At 39.0% G+C, this 20,383-nt stretch overlaps 1 protein-coding gene across 2 annotated transcripts in view; it reads left to right on the top strand.

The window, feature by feature from the left end:
- The window catches only part of LVRN (laeverin), a 53,462-nt gene extending 33,348 nt beyond the window's left edge, over positions 1-20,114 (top strand). For both annotated transcript variants that reach the window (XM_072992441.2, XM_072992440.2), the window contains exons 15-20: positions 2,419-2,516; positions 7,077-7,184; positions 9,583-9,753; positions 14,237-14,377; positions 17,156-17,219; positions 17,889-20,114. In XM_072992441.2, coding sequence (XP_072848542.2) covers positions 2,419-2,516; positions 7,077-7,184; positions 9,583-9,753; positions 14,237-14,377; positions 17,156-17,219; positions 17,889-18,035 — 729 coding nt within the window. In that variant the 3' untranslated portion in view covers positions 18,036-20,114. The remainder of the gene's footprint in view (positions 1-2,418; positions 2,517-7,076; positions 7,185-9,582; positions 9,754-14,236; positions 14,378-17,155; positions 17,220-17,888) is intronic.
- Positions 20,115-20,383: the final 269 nt, after the last annotated feature.

The following is a 20,383-nucleotide window of genomic DNA, read 5'->3' as shown; positions in this document are numbered from 1 at the left end:
GTAGAGGGGGAGAGAGGGAAGGAAGGAAGGAGTGGGAGGGGAGGGGACAGAGGGGCTGCGTGACTGCATTGCACCGTCCCCATCAATAGGTGGACCCCCTCCCGGCCCCATAAAGCCACCAGAGTCGAAGCTGGCAGCCTCTGCTGTCTGAGATCGCAGCTGCTGGTAAGCGCGCTTGGAGCGGGGCTGCAGAGGACGGCTAGGGCTGCCCCCCCATGCGGCCCAAACCAAATGTGTGTGCAGCCCAAACCAAATTTTCATCTAATGTGGCCCAGGGAAGGTGAAAGGTTGGACACCCCTGATCTAAAGGGTTCTTTGTGAATATGTTTTGGAAAGCTATTTCTAATCACAAAATGGACTTACTTCATGGGATATTGATACAAAATCATGATCTTGTGGTTCCTTGGCTACACCTGATTATCACTGACCCCCCCCCTTTTTAAAAGATCATATAATTCATATCATAATACTTTGCAATGAAAAACAATTATGTCCAAGCCCAAATGGGTTTACAATATAATACAGATGATGAAAATTAATGTTCTGTTCTGTTATATATAGAATATAAACAGAAAAACAAATGATAATATTAATAGCCTGGCTACTTATGGTACCTTAAATGCCTAAGGTTGCAATTGATTATACTGTATACTTAACCTGCTAGTAGGTCCCAAATAACACAGTAGTACTTAACTTCTTCTTTGTGGCCTCTGTGAATGCACACAATAGGTTTAAGTCTGCGCTTGCATCGGACTCCTCGGAACTTTCTAGAACTTAAGAAAAATAAAATATTGATTGAATGTTGCCCCTATAGCGCATGCTCCACCCGCCCGAAGCCTCAGTTCCAACAATAGTACTTACTTTTGTGTCCATACAAACATAATTAAGTTGTTAATCTTGGGAAGTTTCTTAAGTGAGGGAAAAGAAAACATGTCTATATATGATACTTTTTAAAAAAGTAAATTAATACTTTATTTCCAAAACTAATAATAAACCTTATATTTCTGTCTTACTTTGAATATTTCAGAAGAAATCTGCATGATAAGGCTAACAGAACACATGGAATAAAACATTGCTTTGCTACATGTTTTTAAAGCAATATTTTATTTATTTAATATTATTTAAATTATTTATATATTGATGGTTGTTGTGGGTTTTTCGGGCTCTTTGGCCATATTCTGAAGGTTGTTCTTCCTAATGTTTCGGCAGTCTCTGTGGCCGGCATCTTCAGAGGACAGGAGTTAGAACTCTGTCTGGGCACAGACAGAGTTCTGACTCCTGTCCTCTGAAGATGCCGGCCACAGAGACTGCCGAAACGTTAGGAAGAACAACCTTCAGAACACGGCCAAAGAGCCCCCAAAAAACACAACAACCATCAGATCCTGGCCGTGAAAGCCTTCGAGAAGACATATTTGTAAATTGTTTTTCTACTCACCAGGGCTGTCAAAGTGACATACAATTTTGCTTATCAAAGAAAATCAGAACAAAATAAAACAGAAAGAAAAGTATAGTGTGATCTTAAAACAAATTTAAAAGCCAACATTTTGGAAAAGCAATATAGTTTATACTGCCTGTCTAAACTCAGTAGGGATTGAGGCACCTGATCTCCCTTAAAAGAGATCAGGTGGAGTGCTAGATGGTAGAATGCTAAAGTAGAAAACCCCTTGTTCTATATACTAATCTGTGTGCATTCCATTGGTGGTGGATGGTGCAACAGATCCTCTGAATGAGAATTAAAATCTACAGGGTGGCTTCTAATCTTGGACACAGCCTTTTAGTTATTCTGGCCCAAACCATATAGCACTTTATAAGTGAAAATTGGCACCTTATATTGGGCTCGGGAGGGAGGGGAGTTTGTGCAAAGCTTGCTTAACTTGTTGTGGCTAATTACAGCTAAATGACAGGGTGCCAAAGTCCATCTTGGTGGCATTGTGAGGCCCATAACTGTGATGTGACTGAGACACAATCTGGCACCTTGTCAATTAGCTGCAGTCAGGCGTGGCAAGTTATGCAGACCTTACATACGCACCACTAGGATTCTGGCCATTGTAGCTGATTCAGTATCAGTGATATACAGACTCCCAGGTGTGCACCAAACAGCTTTCTTACTGCTACATTTTATACTATTTAACATTAGGTTTGGAGATATTTTCGCCAACAGAGACATTATTGCCTGAAGAAAAGCAGATATACTGCAGATGTTCTGGAAAGAGAGAGAGGGACGATCGTGGAATATTTTTGAGGATCTGCCCCTTTATCCCAGTCTAACACCATGATTAAATCTTGATTAAATGGTTAAATTTGCGCTCCAAATTAAAGGAACCTATTAAAAACGTAGTGTTAATAGTCTGAACTGTGTTAATGTTAACATTATATTGTAATTTTAAAATAATTTAATGTCATTTCTTTTTTCCAAAGAAATATTTCTTACCACGAATTTTGCCAATATTCCATCGTTGTGCACATCTCCTTCATCAACATTTTGACGTGGAGCTAGAGGAAGATGATATTGTTATGTAAGTCCTTATATATTTGAAAAAGAAAACAGTAGCATGGATTCGTTTAAGAAGGAGAAATACTGTAGCATGTGGCCTTGTGTGATCTGCTTGAACTTGTAGTGCATTGAGCTAAATCAGTACCAGCAATGCTTTGAGTGACTTGTGCAGGCATTATGACTCTTGAATTCAAGATTATTCACTAGCCTTTTATAATTCTCAGAGCATCTGAAAAGTATCATCATGCCTTTCAATGCCATAGGTATAGCTTCTGTTTATGGGGCTCTAATTTTTCATCTCATTATGGGGATGGTTACCTTACTCAATTCCCATTGTTCTTATTATCACTCTCCATTTTGTCATGATCAACATGGATGAACTTGAAGTCCATTGTGCCACTGATATTCTCTACAATACCATTGCTCAGCATATTACTACTGGTCTCCTTACTGACCTTGGCACGCTTGTGCCCCTTCAGCACCGAGGTCTATGAGCAATCATGTCTTCCTATATTTCTTCCCACTTAAATAGCATGGCCTAGCCACCGCCTTAGATCAGAGCGATACTGTCTGTTTAATCAGTCCTATGCATGTTTTAGTGGCTATAGTGGCTCAATCTGTACTACAAATGTCTGCCTCTTGGTTTCTGTGTTAAATTTGGCACCATTCCAGTTTTGATATCATATTTCTATATTCTTCAATACCATGTAGTTTTATTACTAGAATAAAGCCCATTGTGCTGATACAGGTTTTATCATTGCCCTCAATGTTGGACTCATATACAACCATCAGTAAGCATTAGCAACAATAGCAGTTTTCTCAGCATCCTCCTTGTGTCTGGGATTTTGATAGAATGTTGTGCTCCATCTGTTTTCATTAGGTCAGACTTCTTTTCCTACAGAACTGCTGCAGGGAGGTCAGTCTCCAGTCAAAACATCAGAAGAACCCATTCTGATGTCTTGATTTCATACCTTCAGATCAAGTACAAACAGGAAGAACTTAGTATTGTCGGCAATGTACCTTCTGGCCAATGCCCCAGAGATACCCCTGTTCTTTTCTCTCTGCTCAAACTAGAAAGAGTAGCTTGGATAAACCATCTTTGACATCATTGTCATCTCTTTGGTTGGAGAACATGTGTAGAATGCAAGATGAGAACTGTGGATTTTTATTCACATATCCCAACCCAGATTCTCTTGTCATCGTCTCCTGGAAAGACTTGGAAGAAGTCTTTGTCTGTATTTCCAGATGTCTGCTTAGATTCAGTGGGGCAAAAGTCATCCTTTGTAACTTTCCTTTTGTACCGAGAGCCACCAAGAATACTTGGACAGATATAAACTACTGTTTTGGCATAGGTTGGTAGCTTTGCTGGAACACCTTCCTCAAAACAAGGAGGTTGCCTATTTCTTCTTTATCAAAGTGGATCATGTTTCCTGAGAGCGGATCAATTCAGCTCATTAGGCAGCCATTTGCTTTGGGTCCCTTGTTGGGAGAAATGCAGCAGATATTTATTTATTTATTTTATTTTATTTTATTTTATTTTATTTATATCCCACCTATCTGGTTGTGTCAGGACCACTCTAGGCGGCTAACAACATTAAAAGATAATACAAAAAATATACGTATAAAGACAATTTTACATAAGTAAAACTATTAAACTAATAATAATAAAACTTCTTCTTCTTCTTCTTCTTCTTCTTCTTCTTCTTCTTCTTCTTCTTATTATTATTATTATTATTATTATTATTATTATTATTATTATTGGCTGCACTTTACAGCTTTGAATCAAGATACTAAAGCCAGAATTAAGAATATGAATATTTCACAGTACTGTCCAAGTGCTCTTTTCCCAGCAAAAAAAAGATAGTAGCTTTAAATATAAACTGCTGGATACTGCTCACTAGTTTGGAGTTGCAGCCTCTTCCTTGGAATAATGTTCTAATGGTTAGTCAGTCATGTTCCTATGATTGAAATCATCAGTAAATACTATTTTCTTTTACTAGAAGTCTTCAAATTTGACCATTGGGTCCTTTGCATCATTCAGGATAGATATGAAATAGAATTTCATCCAGAAGTCATAGTCTTCCATCACTACCTTTACAGAATGTATACTGCTTTTGGAAAAACCCTGTGCAATACAGCTGTTCTCACCAATTAAAAGCAGGGTTTTTTTTTTACTTAAGGTACTTCATACTTCCAAAAAGAGATCAAGGTTTCTGACCTTGATTTGAGACCTGTAGAACATGGTATTTCTGCAAAACAATTTGAATGGTTATGCTTGCTGATATTCCTCCCTGATCCGGGAATGAGATTGGTTTGCCAGGATCAACTTGAAGGTCTCCTATTTTACATGTCAAAGTCCATCAGCCCTATCACAACTCAGTTTTGCTCCCACCAGCAGCCAGTTCTAAGAGCATGTTCTCCCTTAATGGCTCTTTACTGCACCAGGGGTTTTTGCAAAGACTATGGTGGTGATAGCCACAGAATGGTATATGCGTAGTTCTTTCCTGTTGCATCGGATATTTGCTTGTATTTTTTCTGCTCCAGCACTCTTATTGCTCACTTTCATATCATGATGCTTTCCTTTCTTGGATTCAACGTAAGCATAGACAAACTAAAGTTATGTCTTTGAGGAACATTGTTTTCATTGTTCCAGGTGGTTTAACTAAATTCCTAATCTCAACTCTGTTAGAGGCAGGCCATGTTAAAGGGCATTCTCCTCCCGCTTCCCCAGCTAAAAAGAAACTCTGAGTTTCAAAAAGGCAGAAAAGGAGAAGGCAAGAGGGACCACAGAATGTCTGTGACCATCCTCTGTTTTAAGAGATGGGTCATAATTTACAAACTGCCCGCTGAGAAGGAGCTGGAAATCAACATGCATGCTGCAGCTTTCCATCTAAGAAGCTAACCTGGCCTCTACACCATCAGTCATGTGAATTTGGGACATTGATAACAGCACATAAGTTTTGAACTACCCAAATGAACTTGATTCACAGCCTTGAAAAAGTTGAGTTGTCATCAATATTTCAGTGTTTGTTTTTTGTTTTATATTCTTAATGGTCAGTTAAAGGTATCACCTGCTCATGAATTGTATTGTTTCCATGACCAGGCGGCTTTTTCCTGAGTTTTCGTTGAAATATGCTTTTTTTCTTCTTGCTCATTAGGATTTCTGGAAGGCACTGCTCTAAATTTTTCTGCTTTCTGTTACTGTGTGCTTGGGTCTTCGCAACCCTTCTTTGTCATCTTGGCTAACGGCCTTAACCATTGGAGGGCTACATTTTGCTTGGTTACACTGGCACCCCCTACAGTTTTGGTTTCTCAAGTGCAAGTCCTTATTCAATCCAAAATAACTTGACCTTAAGGTTCCAAACCTTGCTGGCCAAAGTAAGGTTTGGGGAGAGAAAAGGCGAAGTATTGCAGCACTTTAAAAATTAACAGAAATATTTTCTGGATCAAAATCCATTTCTTTGGATGCAAAGAGTGCAAATACATGCCCTTGTATTCATCTCCATGGTGGTGAGACTCACGTTTAGCTAAGGATACAAATAATAGATAATAGACAGTACTTAATTAGCACAGGAATGGGACTATGAAGCACTAACCAAGGTAATCTTGGATGCACATCTTAATGAGGTGAAGGGGTTCTGAGTGTGCCCGTGGAGCTGAGAGGAATTCCATTAGCAGGCTAGACTCCATTACAAGCCTGGACTTCTATCAGGGTCATCTAAGGAGGAATGGTCACAGCTGAAACACCAAACTAAGATGCATCCACCCTTTTCAAGGCAGTTATTGGGCAGTAGCCAACATTCCCTCTAATTTCCAGCCCCTCTGGGCAGGGCTTAACTCCTCACCTATGTGATACTGCCTCCACGCAGGGTTCCTTTATGACCAGAACCAAAGGGGCTGAAAATGATCACGGTGGGTGCATGGAAAAGCCCTGCATGTAGGTGGAGGCAGAGTCGTGTGCATGCAGGCACACAGCTTAGAGGAAACCTTGGCAGTAGCACGTCTGATTTCACTGTTTTGCTATTTTACACCCAACCATCTGTACTGTACATATATTTGAAATTCTGAATTTAGAATCTGATGGAACAGCTTTCATGGGCTATAGTACAACAAATCCCGTGCTATAACAAGTGTGATAGTCTTTAAGGTGCCCCACAACTCTTAGTTGTGTTTGCTGCCACTGGAAAGTGTTCAATAACTATTACCATTTTCATATTTTAAGAGCTTGGAATTGTAGCCCCAGTTACAACTACCATTTTCTCAACATCATAATTCTAGCGCTAGCTGATTAAATGGTACAATTATGAAAGAATAGGGGCAGACGCTGGGAATCTATAAAATCATAGAATAGAATCTTGGATTTGGGAAATAACAAAAGACTATCAGAATGCCCAAAATCACTCTCATCATTCTTTTTATGGTGATCCTTTTTGCTTCAGTTCAGAGCAAATCATTGCAAACAGTTGCCTGCAAAGAACATTACTGCAGTTTACTTTGCCAGGATGTATTAATTAACACCAGTTTTTTATTGAAATGCACCATGTTTCTTACTTGTTTGTTTCATTTTTGTCTGTTTTCTAAGTAACAGTATGGAAAGAGTAATTGAAATAGCATGTTGGTTTCGGCTTCGTGATTGTTTAGACCTAGCTTCTCAAATCTTCACCAAGTGGATGAACAATCCTGATAAAGGGTAATTATTATCTATGTACCTATGTATGTATATGGAGTGAGTAAGAAATTGATAATTGGGGATGGCATGATTTCCCCAGGGATATAGTTCTAAATATTTCCTCTTCTGTCAGGTCAGAGACCTTAAAATAATTTTATGTTATCCTTTATTGGTACAAGGTTAGCCCTGCTATTTAACAGAACAAGATGGTTACCCCAGCTTTAAAGCCTTGTGAATGTGCAATAAAATTATTTGATTGCTGTTTTTACTGCCAAATATGGAAAGACGTATTTGGCAGGATGTATGAAATTTCCTGTGCTTGAGGCAGTAAATAGCTTGGGCTGTTTCATACTGAAACAAATGCTGAAGCGAATGCTTTTTGATTTCACGGGACAGTTATTGGGAGAGATGAGTATCAAGGCCGCAGAATGGTTGAATATGTGACATAGTTATACATACACTCCTGTTTCTTCTTAGCCTTTGCACCTTTGTTGTTAACTACCATATTTTTCCATTTCTAAGACATCCCCCCCCTACTTTTCTAACCCCAAAATTAAGAAAACTTAGCTTTCAGTATTCAGCCTCTGGGCTCAGAATGCTTGGACATTAGGAGTCCCTGTTGCATCTGAGCCTACAAGCTCCACCTCCAACCAGGTGTGTTCCAATTGGTTTGTTCAGCATCAGCTGACTTCAGTTCCATAAGGCTCATGATTGGAGGAAGCTAAGTCTCCTGACTGTAGGAAGCTAAGCCTCGTGATTGAAGGAAGCCTGTTTACAGAGGCAAGGTATGTGCCGTTTTGGTCTCTCCTCAGCTTACTTCCATGTATATGACGCCCCTCAATTTTTAGTGTAACGATTTTAGGAAAAAAGTAGCATCTTATACATGGAAAAATACGGTATATATAGTCTGTCACCTCTGTGCTCATCCTCTATTTGTGAATGGATTGTGAAACTTATGTCTTTTGTAGTGTTTGTATACAGAGAAAGCAAACTGCATGTGGACACCTGTCTGGTTATTTGGTTGTCTTTCATTGAACTTTCTGCCTAGGTCCCTTTTTGATCACTAGTCTTCTAAATTAAACTGTTACCATTGTTCTTTTATTTTTAGCCTCCCCCCCCCCACTTTTTCAGAATTTGGATAATTTGTCCCAAGCTTTACATTTGGACATGTTTTTCTTTATTTATATCATTTTAGCTTTTTCTTTTTCTTCTATGATTCAGAGCAATAAACTGTTGCACCAATAATAAAAGCAACACCAACAGTTATAAAAATCCATTCATGTGATAATCTAAAAGTATAAAACTTTTGTCATGTAAATTTGCCATTTTTACCTCATAATACAGCACTGTTCAGTACAGTGGCAACCCATATAGAATTTGTTAAATCTATAATGTATTGATCATCATCTGCTCAGGTTGAGGTCCCACTGAGTTCAGTGTAAGTGAGTGCATATTTGATCTGAGTGGGATTCTCTTTCCCAGAAGTCAGCTACCTTGGATGAAGGGGGTGGGGAGTTCAATAAAAGAAGGAGCTAAGGAAACTGTAGGAGAAGTAAAAGCTCTCTAGAAGAAGAAGAAGAGAGAATCAAGAGGCCAGGGCTGGTGCCAGGATACAGTAGTGCTCCTTGGAGAGAAACAGAATTTCTGCAGGAAAAGCTTCCCTTCAAAGCAGGTTCCTTATTCGTCCATGACTGGCCTAGCATCAACAGCTGTCAGATTGCCCTCATTACCTCCAGCTACACTGGTATCAGATACAGTACTATCACACAACCTTGTCCGAACCCACTGGAACAACACCATGCAAGCCTCTGTCTCCTGGGGCCCTGGAGTAGTTCTGCAGTGACTTGTCCAGCCTCTGACTCCACTCCTGGGGTAATTTAAAGGGCTTTCGGCCCTCCTCTGGTTGCTACATACCTGTTGGCTGGGATCCTGTCAGGACATATCTTGGAGTAGTAGTAACTCCAGTAGCATCTACCAACAGCCAGGGCTGCACTCAGAGACTGGCTAGGTCCTTGTTCCTGCTTCTGCAGTTAGGACTTAGCCCCAGCCAGGACTTATTCTTTCCTCAAGGACAGAGCATTGTGGAAGGGCCTCAGTTGTCTGCCAATAAGACCCTGCAGAGCCAAGGAGATGTTCCCAGAATCAAGGAAATTGCAAGACACAATAAAAGTGCAGTTTTATTAATCATTTGGGAGTCTCTAAAGTGTTTCTAGAGCATAAACATGACCTCCAGTGCTACCTCCTGTTTGTAAGGGGAAGAGAGTTACATCCATGCTCAATTTACCTTAATGGGAAACGGAATCTAATTTACTTAGAATTTTATCAGTCATAGTGACAGACTTCATGACTTTGTATCTGATTTTCATTATGAAACACCGTGTTGTGCTATGCTAGTTATAACCCCTGTTCTCTATTTCAGGGGCCCTGCTTGTTTTAGCAGAACTGTTTGTTGCTATGGTGTTCAGCTGGGTGGTGACAAGGAATGGGACTTTTTATGGAATATATACAAGCAAAATAGTACTGGATCAGAAGAAAAATATAACGCATACTCTGCCCTCAGCTGTACCCACGAGCCATGGTTACTTCAAAGGTGACCTCATTAACTTTTTCAATTCATTTAAAGATAAGTTATGATATGCCGAGAACATTAATGGATAATCAATAAAATTATGTACTTCATTCAGTTTTTCTCTTGATGAGTTGCTAACTAATTAGTTTTGTGATCTAAGGATGAGGACAAGAATATTTTATTTTATTTTATTTATTTAAACATTTTTATCCCTTAAAATGAACCCAAGGCAGCAGCATTAGGTCTTATTTTTTTCTTATTTACAACTACATTTACCTTACCTGTGTAATCAGTTAGATTATCAAGAAGAGGTGGCAAGAATACACAGAGGAATTATACCAGGAAGATCTGGATGTTCCAGACAACCCAGACAATGTAGTTGCTGACCTTGAGCCAGACATCCTGGAGAGCGAAGTCAAGTGGGCCTTAGAAAGCATGGCTAACAACAAGGCCAGTGGAGGTGATGGCACTCCAGTTGAACTATTTAAAATCTTAAAAGATGACACTGTTAAGATGCTACACTCAATATGTCAGCAAGTTTGGAAAACTCAGCAATGGTCAGAATATTGGAAAAGATCAGTCTACATCCCAATCCCAAAAAAGGGCAGTGCCAAAGAATGCTCCAACTACCGTACAATTGCACTCATTTCACACGCTAGCAAGGTTATGCTCAAAATCCTCCAAGGTAGGCTTCAGCAATATGTGGACCGAGAACTCCCAGAAGTGCAAGCTGGATTTCAAAGGGGCAGAGAAACTAGAGACCAAATTGCTAACATGCTCTGGATTATGGAGAAAGCCAGAGAGTTCCAGAGAAACATCTACTTCTGCTTCATTGACTGCACAAAAGCCTTTGACTGTGTGGACCACAGCAAACTATGGCAAGTCCTAAAAGAAAACGGAGTACCTGACCACCTTATCTATCTCCTGAGAAATCTATATGTGGGACAGGAAGCAACAGTTAGAACTGGATATGGAACAACTGATTGGTTCAAAATTGGGAAAGGATTATTACAAGGGTGAATATTGTCCCCTTCTTATTTAACTTATATGCAGAAAGTCAGGCCTGGAGGAATTCCAAGCCAGAATTAAGATTGCTGGAAGAAATATCAGCAACCTCAGATATGCAGATGATATCACTCTGATGGCAGAAAGTGAGGAGAAATTAAAGAAACTCGTAATGAGGGTGAAAGAGGAGAGCGCAAAAATGGTTTGAAGCTCAACATCAAAAAAACTAAGGTCGTGGCCACTGGTCCCATCACCTCCTGGCAAATAGAAGGGGAAGATATGGCGGCAGTGACAGATTTTACCTTCTTGGGCTCTATGATCACTGCAGATGGTGACAGCAGCCACTAAATTAAAAGACACCTGCTTCTTGGGAGGAAAGTGATGACAAACCTAGACAGCATCTTAAAAAGCAGAGACATCACCTTTCCGACAAAGGTCCACATAGTCAAAGCTATGTTTTTTCCAGTAGCAATGTATTGAAGTGAGAGCTGGACCATAAAGAAGGCTGACTGCTGAAGAATTGATGCTTTTGAATTAAGGTGCTAGAGGAGAATCTTGAGAGTCCCCTGGACTGCAAGGAGAGCAGATCTAGCCATTCTGAAGGAAATCAACCCTGAGTGCTCACTGGAAGGACAGATCCTGAAGCTGAGGCTCCAATACATTGGCCATCTCGTGAGAAGAGAAGATTCCCTGGAAAAGACCCTGATGTTGGGAAAGTGTGATGGCAAGAGGAGAAGGGGACAACAGAGGACGAGATGGTTGGACAGTGTCATCAAAGCCACCAACATGAATTTGACCAAATTCCGGGAGGCAGTGGAAGACAGGAGGGCCTGGCGTGCTCTGGTCCATGGGGTCATGAAGAGTCGGACACAACTTAATGACTAAACAACAACAACAAAAAATTGGATGGTGCATTGAGGACCATTGAAGAAATGACTAGAAAAAGACTATTTTTACATGATCTTCTGCATCAGAGCAAATCAACATTTTACAAGGCAGTTCTCAAAATGGGAGCAGCCCAAACAAAAATTTATAATTTTTAAAATGGACTTTGGATGAAACCATTTTAAAATAAAAACATTTGTCATAGTTGTAGCAGACAGTCGTCTCTTGCTCAATGCCAAATTTAGGAATATATGGACAAAGATTTTTTGAGATGGGGGTTTTAACATAGAGAACTTGTTGAAAAACAGTCCTGACAATTTCTTTTTGTTTGTGTGGGAAGAGGTTAAATGATGAAAAAGGAGTATTTGCCTGGTATTTGCTCCTGCTTGGTATCTCCTTATGAATGGTACCAAGTATAAGAAGCTATCCAAATCTTGACTGCTCTTATTGGTGTTGTCAGTATTCACTCTGCCATTTTCTTTATAAAGCTTGGCATCCTTTTTCCTTTTGGCAACACAGGCACAATATTGTACAGCAATATCAGTCAATTTCCTGGTGTTTTGAATTGTGAATATAGAAAGAAGCACAATATCCCACATTCTTAAACCAGTGGTTTCTTAAAGAAGGAAGTAAAAATAAAAACATTCTGCTGTCATGAGCTGTCCATACATTTGCTATTGTTCCCTTTTATTAATGAGGTCAGAATCCTAGGCATGCACTTTTCAAGGCTGAACTTCTGTTTTACCAGTTTTGTTGTTGATTCCAGTCCAGCTGTGTAAATCTGCTTCTAGAACTCTTTTTCTCTTAAACTATTGTATAGGAGGTGAGCGTTTTACAATAAGAAAAAAGATGATCGATATGCTTGCCCAGTGTGGATCAGAATCAAGTAGGTTTATGTCAGAGTAAAAAGGGAAATGGTTCTAATTTGCACACAATGTATTTAATGTAGTTTATAGTTTAATCCTTAGGTTAAAGTTAGCTTGTCAGCTGGAGCTTCAGCAACTGAACCAAGTTACATAGTCATTTGTATACTGAAGTTCAATTAGTCCCTAGGAAAAAACTGGAACTCTGATCTGATGCAAGAGTTTTAAAGGTTTTATCTTTTCATATCAAAGTTCCACATGGAACATATGTCTCCTGGTGTATGTGATTTTAAAATATTTTTTCCACACTTCCAAGTCTATAATCACAAGGTTGGACATTTGAAGAGGGGTTGGTTGCTGGCTTTTAAATGAAATATGAGGTTTGTAGGATTCTGGAATAATATTAGGCCTCTTCAAGGGGCTATTCTTACATAATCATGATACAGTACATACATAGTCCTGCCCTATAAAAAGGTACTAAATGTGTCATTTTAGCCATACAGGTTTCTTACATCTGTTGCCCATTATGCATTGCATGTCTTTAGTGTGTTTTTTTTAACTGATATGTAACTGAGGGATCCTCCACATGGGGCATTTGTTCCCTTGTTCTTGTTCTGTCTCTTCTTGGTGTTGGTTGTGTCAAACGATCATGGGGCATTTCAGTATTTGATCCAAATTTACTTTTTGAAAGCCACTTCTCTTGGAGAAATCAGCAGTTCTTTTAAAATTGTTTTTTTAAAAATCTGGAAGGATACTTCTTTCACACATTTCAAAATACTTTCCGAAATCTTTTTTTAAATTGTTTATAAATGAGCCTCTTTGTATGTTTATTTGTTTCGAAGGACAATTTAGTGTTATTTCATCTACTGAGTGGTAGCTTAGCGCAAATTCTTTCTCTCCAGTGGAGCCTGCTTAACTGGAGCGCTTTTCTTTCTCTCCCCTTGTCCCTAATTCATCTCTGCCTTCACTCTGTCATGGTATTGCCATGCCATGGTTTCTCTATTTTTGTATTTGCTTCACCCCTTACTTTTCTTCTGCTCTGAGTATGAATTTATTCCCCTCTTTGTGATTATTGTTTTACTGTCTCTTCTGCCTTTGGTTTTCCTTCTTTGGCTTTCCTCCCTTCTTATTAGATGCACAGTGCTATCTCCAGAAAAAGTCAGAAAAATACAAAAGCAGAGAAGAAATCTAGGAAGGAGAGAGAGAAAAGATTGGCTGCAGCTGTTGGAGAAGAGGTGAAGAAAGGTGGCACGAGAAAAGAAGGAGAGAGAGGGCAGGGTGGTGGTGAGTGCCGTAAACACTAAAGCAGGCAACCCAGAGACAGGAGGACAGAGCAGCAGAGGCAGATTGCAACTGTCCTGGAAAGAAAATGGAGGAGGGAATGCAGAAGAGGCAGACCCCCACTCTCAACATTTCTGATCATTTCAGTTTCATTTTTAATATGAAAAATCCTTGATGAGAGCTCTTCTGCTGGGTTTTTGTCTTGGAGCTTCCTTGTCCCCAGTACAAAGCAAACCAGAATTACTTTCTAGCTGTTAGGTGGCTTAAAAAGGAGTGGACAGTCACAGAATTTGTTCCTCTTCTTCCCTGCTGAAACCAGCCTTGCATTTCATGGATGGCAGGAAAAAAAATTAGTGACGAGTAAGGTGCATTTTGGAGAACAGATTCTTTGCCTAGAAGAGTTACTAATGTTTTTAGAAATACAATTTTTTTCATAATTTTTCTTTTACTTCAAATGTATTTCTTTGCAGATTCTTGCAGTATACCCTGAATGATTCTAGCACTCCATCATATCGTATAGCAGAAATAATTGAAAATGCGGCAAGAAATGAGATTGGCCACTGGATAACATGGAAATTTGTAACAGACAACTGGTCACATCTGTACAATAGGTATGAATTGATGTAATTTCAATTTATCTTGCAACTCTGGTGCCATTTTATCGTATGGGGGGGTTAATTTCTTTGCAGTTGGTTCTTTCACTATGAATAGTGATTATGCTTATAGACTGTCAAGAAAATAAGAGATAGAATCCCCATGATAGATGTAGAGATATGTTTTCTAGGGAAAATATTTAATACTGTAATGGAAATATATGAGGATAGTACAAGTCTAGTCATGATAAAGTTAACCAGCAGCTTATTATCTTTTATCCAGTGCAGTATTTACCTAAATCCATGTCCAGGAAGGTCCTATGATCCTGCATAGCCTCTCATTCACTCCTTTTTTCATGCAACCTTCAAATCACAACAATAGTGTTCCAGAGGGACCTCCAACTATAGAGCAACTTTCACCCATGTCAGACTTAAGAATGAGTGATCTCGAAAATGACCTCAACAGCTCCACTCAGCTCTTGTAAACTCAAACCTGTGGTTACTTTTAAGAGTCAGTCCATCTCATAGTTGGTCTTCCTCTTTTCCTGCTGCTTTCCACCTTTCCCAGCATTATTGTCTTTTCCTGAGAATCCTGCCTTCTCATGATGTGCCTAAAGTAGGACTGCTTCAGTTTCAAACATATTTGCTTCTTGAGATAGTTCAGGCTTGATTTGATCTAGGACCCACTAGTTTGTCTTTCTGGCAGTCCAGGATATCTGCAAAACTATCCTCCAGCACCACATTTCAAATGAATCCATTTTTTTCCTATCAGTTTTCTTAACTATTTAGCTTTCATACCCATATGTGGTGGTCGGGAATGCAATAGTGTCGATAGTCTTGGTTTCCAGCAATACATCCTTACACCCAATGATCTTTTCTAATTCCTTCATTGCTGCCCTTCTTTGTCTCAGTGTTCTTCTGATTTCTTGGCTGCTGTCTCCATTTCAATTGATGACTGAATAAATCTTTCACTATTTCTGTTTCTTCCTTATCAATACTAAAATTGTTTAGTCCTTCTGTAGTCATGATTTTTATCTTCTTAACGTTCAGCTGCAATCCTGCTTTGGCAATTTCTGCTTTCACTTGGTCTAACAGTTGTTTCAAGCAATTGCTGCTTTCTGTCATTAAGATGGTATCCTCTGCATATCTTAAACCACTGGTATTTACTGGTATTTTTCCCACCAATTTTCATTTGTCCTTTGTCTGAATCTAGCCCAGCTTTCCATATGGTATGTTCTAGGTACAGATTGAACAGAGAGGAGGATAAAATGCTGCCTTGTCTGACACCATTGCCTATAGGAAACTATTTTGAACATTCAGAATGTGAACCTGATATTTCATCTACATTTCATTTCATTCTGTTTTTTCATGTCTGAGGAAGTGGACATGTCCATGAAAATTTACATTAAAATATTATAGTTAGTCTTTAAGGTGCCACATGTTTTTGTCTTTCATTTTGCTTTGCTTTGTTTCTTTGGATTTTGCCTGATATTCTGTCTCTCCAAAATCTGTCATAGTGGAAGCTTCCTATCCACAATACAGGCTCATTTTTGGTGTCTATTAGCCATAAGCAGCTATTCATTATCACTATGCCCTTCTAGCTTTAAGCTACGTAATATTACATTTGTTTGTTTTTTGCTGATTAAGAAACCTGCTCCTAACAGACTTGAAAGCAGTTCATTTCTTGTGCCTTCCTAAGCAATGTCCATTTTCTTTGTTTTAATGGACTGTTAACTTTGATGTCTGCAAGTAGGCATGAAACATTTTAAAAGTTCAGAGCCCAATCAAGCCAGCTGTTCACCCTTGAATGAGATATATTATCTAGTCACAGGTGCAAGCTTGAAGGAAATCTTTTTTTCCTTTTCATCGTTTGCTTCCTAGCAGTTTTAGCTTGTTTTTCTTTCCTTGGAATGAAGCACAATGTATTATCTTTTCACAGTAAGAAAAAGCTTTGTTATTATTTTTGTGTGGCAATAATTGTTTTTCACAAGGTTATGTTGGTCTTGGTGGTCCTGGTGGCTGTGGCTGTAGCTTTGCATGATGACTCTCTTAACGCACTCACGTGGAAGTGGCAGACTTTGCAACAATGCGCATGGAGCCATAGGGCCCAATGGGTGGGAAGAGAGAAGGGCTACTGTGGAAGGAACCACAGGAGGAAGAGATTAGTATCTGCTGAGAAGCAGTGTGATAATAACCACCATCTGTTTTGCCTCAGGGGGGAAAAAGACTGGTTTTGCACTTCAGTTATTGGAGATGGCAGTCTTTATTGGATCACTAGGGGAAACCTTGCCATCTCATCGATGATCTTGACATAGTTAGATTTGCTGTTTCCACACTGTCAAGAGCAACAGGAAGGCACTGGTTTCCCTCAGGAATGCCTGGGGGACTGAGCATTTAACCTTCCCCTGGCAACAGTGACACAACATAAAATACTGCTTCTGTTCATGATGATTTTGGGGTGAAGGAGTCAAGTCTCTGTGCTTGTGTCCATGAAAGAGAAAAATGGGAAAAGCTGGGTGAATGATGAAAAGGAGAGCAGAAGCGAGAAAGAACAGATGCTTCCTCTCTTGATTTTGGTCTTACCTATTGTTTCCAGTAAGGCCAGTTTCCCCTGTAGAAATATAGCCCTTGAATTTGAAAGGTTTTTTGGGAAAATCCATATTAGCAGTTCTATTTTACTCTTGCAAAAATATTCTTGAGTAGGTGAAGAGAGATGAGATGTAGTGCTGTACATGTAGCATCCCCTATAAAAATGTTTTCTCCCTTACAAAAATCTCACCACGCTTTCTGTTACAGGAGTGGATTTGAAGCATTAACTGCTTTCGTGAGGTCTGTCAGGACAGACATTGAGCTCCAAATGGTAAGGAGAATCATTGGACCAGAGCTTAATAAAACAACATGATAGTCCTGAAGTATGAAGAAAATAGAGATATTTATCTTGTATGTGAAAAATCATGTGGAATGGAAAGTAATAAAGTTGGATTTTTTGTGTATGCTTAGAGTACATGCAACACTCTCAGTAAGGACTGGAAGCAGGAAACCTTGGGCAGCGTCCAGTGGTGGACCTTTGGAATGGAGAGCCGTCTTGAATAGCTGGCTGGCGCAGAAGGGAGATAACGCCCCCTCCCAAATTTAGGCAGAGACAATCTTTATAAAACCCCTAACCCTCACATGCAGCAGTCAATTCCATAGTTAGGAGCACATGTCCTAGAGCAGCCATTCCACAGCTGTAAGCACAATATGAAAGAAATATAGGCCAAATCAGGATTGTATAAAGAATTGTGAAGAATTGTTTCCAGTCTGTGACCCCTTCAAATATGCCAGGACCCCACAGGGGGTCATATGGACCCTGTTGAAAATGGCTGCCCTTGGGTACTATAGGCAAAACTCATGTGAATCCGTATCATCTGTTGTGTTACTCTCAATATTACATTTGGATAAAGAGCACGATTTGTTCAGAACCTTAGTTAATTACTGAAAAAGCCTTGGATACTACTTGAAAACTAACTTTATATATTTATTGTTTTAGGTCCAAAGTTTTCTTAACACTACACTTGAACCACAACTGAGAACAATAACAGGTGAAATCTTGAAGGAAATAAAATCTAAAAAAGAAAAAAGAAGAGATTCGGTGATCAAAATGATACAGTGGATAAAGACAAATACAAATGACTGATTTGAGAACTCTGCCAAATATCTGTTTTTTAAATGTGGCTTATAACATTTTTTTTAAAAAAAATACACCCTTTTTTGTATGCAGAAAATAAATTGTAACTTTAGCCAGGTCCTGTTGTCAAAAAATGGGCTTAAAGACAATCACACAAAACTGTTCCATTTTTGCAGACAGTCCCTTACATGCCTAGTACACAGTCAGTTGCCCAACCAGGGCATGGGTGAGCACATGCATGTTGCTTGTATGAAACCTAAGTGGTTGCTCCATGAGTGCAATAGGATTTGGACCTTCATGTTCTAGAGAGAAGCAGTCTTGCGATATGCTGCTCAATAGGAAGCAAGCTACTTACTAAGATGTAAAAGGGACTGCACTTCTACCCAAAACATTGCTCAAGTGAACAAGAGAGGCTGTTGTAATTGAAATGAATTAGGAAAAGAAGGAAGAAACAGTTGTATCTCCTCTTGGTCTGTTTGTGAAATGAGACTGTATACGTGGACTTAACATTCATTTTCCTTATCTTTTAAATGAAGATGAATGTTATTAAGCAATTTCTTAGATTACAGCTATGCAACATCAATGCACTAATTTTTGCATGCAGTGATCTATAGATGTGCAACATTCATTATATTAATTCTGAGGATTTTTCTACAGCAATTTCATTTAAAATTATTTTGGGACAAACTCTATAGAATGAGTGGTTTTTGCTTGAGAGCCTATAATGCAACCCATATGGTGCTTGAGTAGTTTGTAGTTTTTGTTCAAACAACATATAATCCTTTATGTAATATAGTCATAATTTATTGGCATAAAATAAAATTGTATTAATAAACAAAAAATTTTGCACTCTAGTTAGGCAAAGAATGTAAAATTCTAAGAGGGAAGAAAAGACAAACACCACAACCCAGCACTGTTTTTAGTTCTACCCAATTGCTGGATTTTTATCCCCAGAGACAAAGAACAAAAAAAAAAGGAACTAGAATGCTGAATGATAGAAAGATAGCTGATGAATAGTAAAATTCTTCTGCAGGTACTGTAAGTCATTTTAATTTAAATTGCCAATGTATAAATGTTGTAAATGGTTTCTCAAATAGTAATTTTGAGAAGAGAATAAATTAAAATTTCTCTGCTAACTTTCTTTGTGTTTTTACTTAGTAATGGCATTGCTACTTTAAAATACAGTGGTGCCCCGTATAGCGACGATAATCCATTCCAGATAAATCGTCGCTATCCGGAAACATCGCTATGCGGGGGGGGGGGACGCATAGGAACGCATTAAATGGAGTTTAATGCGTTCCTATAGGGAATAAACTCACTGCTAAGCAGGAATCCTCCATAGGGCTGCCATTTTTGCCCCCTCGGTAAGCGAGGGCAGGGCGCGAAAATGGAGCAGGCGGCCATTTTTTCTTCCGGCGGCCATTTTGGATCCGCCGATCAGCTGTTTTTAGAACATCGCAATGCGAAGATCAGTAAGCGAAACGCTTACCGATCATCGCAATGCGAGTTTTTGCCTATGTAAACATCGCAATGCGATCGCAAAAGCGACATCGCTATGCTGATTTGTTGTTAAACGGTGTGCTCGCTATGCAAGACACCACTGTATATGCTGTTCCACGCTATCCTCTACCTGAGCCTTTAAATTCATAGTATCTGTACCAGCAGTCCTGGGGAGAAGAATACTAGAGATTTGTGGAACCTTTAGTTCACTGTTTCACTTACAACAGTAAGTTTATCCTAACTAAGGTTTTATATGATTGCAGTTGCAAATATGCTGACAATTACAGTTCCTGAGGATTATTAAATGAATGGATGGATATTTTGTTTTTCTGCTCTTGATCTTCCCTTTAAAGATTTGAAGAACAGATGTGAAAGTTTAAGATACCTTGAAGCTTTTGTACTGTACTTTATTACACAGGAAATATGAATGGTAGCTCAAAATATATAAGTTTGAGTGTTGCAAGTACATACAGAAACACCCATATTCTATAGAGCCACTTGAAAATACCATAAAAGTTAACACTTAACTACATTTATCAATGTTGCTTTCTACCCTACTGTATAAATCAATAAAAGAATTAATAGATGTATACTACTGGGATCCCTTTATTTGTATTAAACACTAATAACTTTTAAAATGTCTGTGCATTTATTCCATTAGCAAAAAGTAAAAGTAAATAAAAAAAGATACAGATTGTACATTCAATGACATTTGGTCACGCCGATAGAGGGACCGAAGGGATCCAATTATCGAGGCGTGGCTTTGCCAATTTACCTGGATTAACGCGTGACGTTGAGGGACCGAATGCAAGGATGGACAAGGGGTGTGGGCTGGTCAGAGGTCATTTAAAGAGGCG

Source organism: Pogona vitticeps, chromosome 2 (genome assembly GCF_051106095.1).
Source record: "Pogona vitticeps strain Pit_001003342236 chromosome 2, PviZW2.1, whole genome shotgun sequence".
Classification (NCBI taxonomy): domain Eukaryota; kingdom Metazoa; phylum Chordata; class Lepidosauria; order Squamata; family Agamidae; genus Pogona; species Pogona vitticeps.
This window is presented reverse-complemented; position numbering and strand designations above follow the sequence as displayed.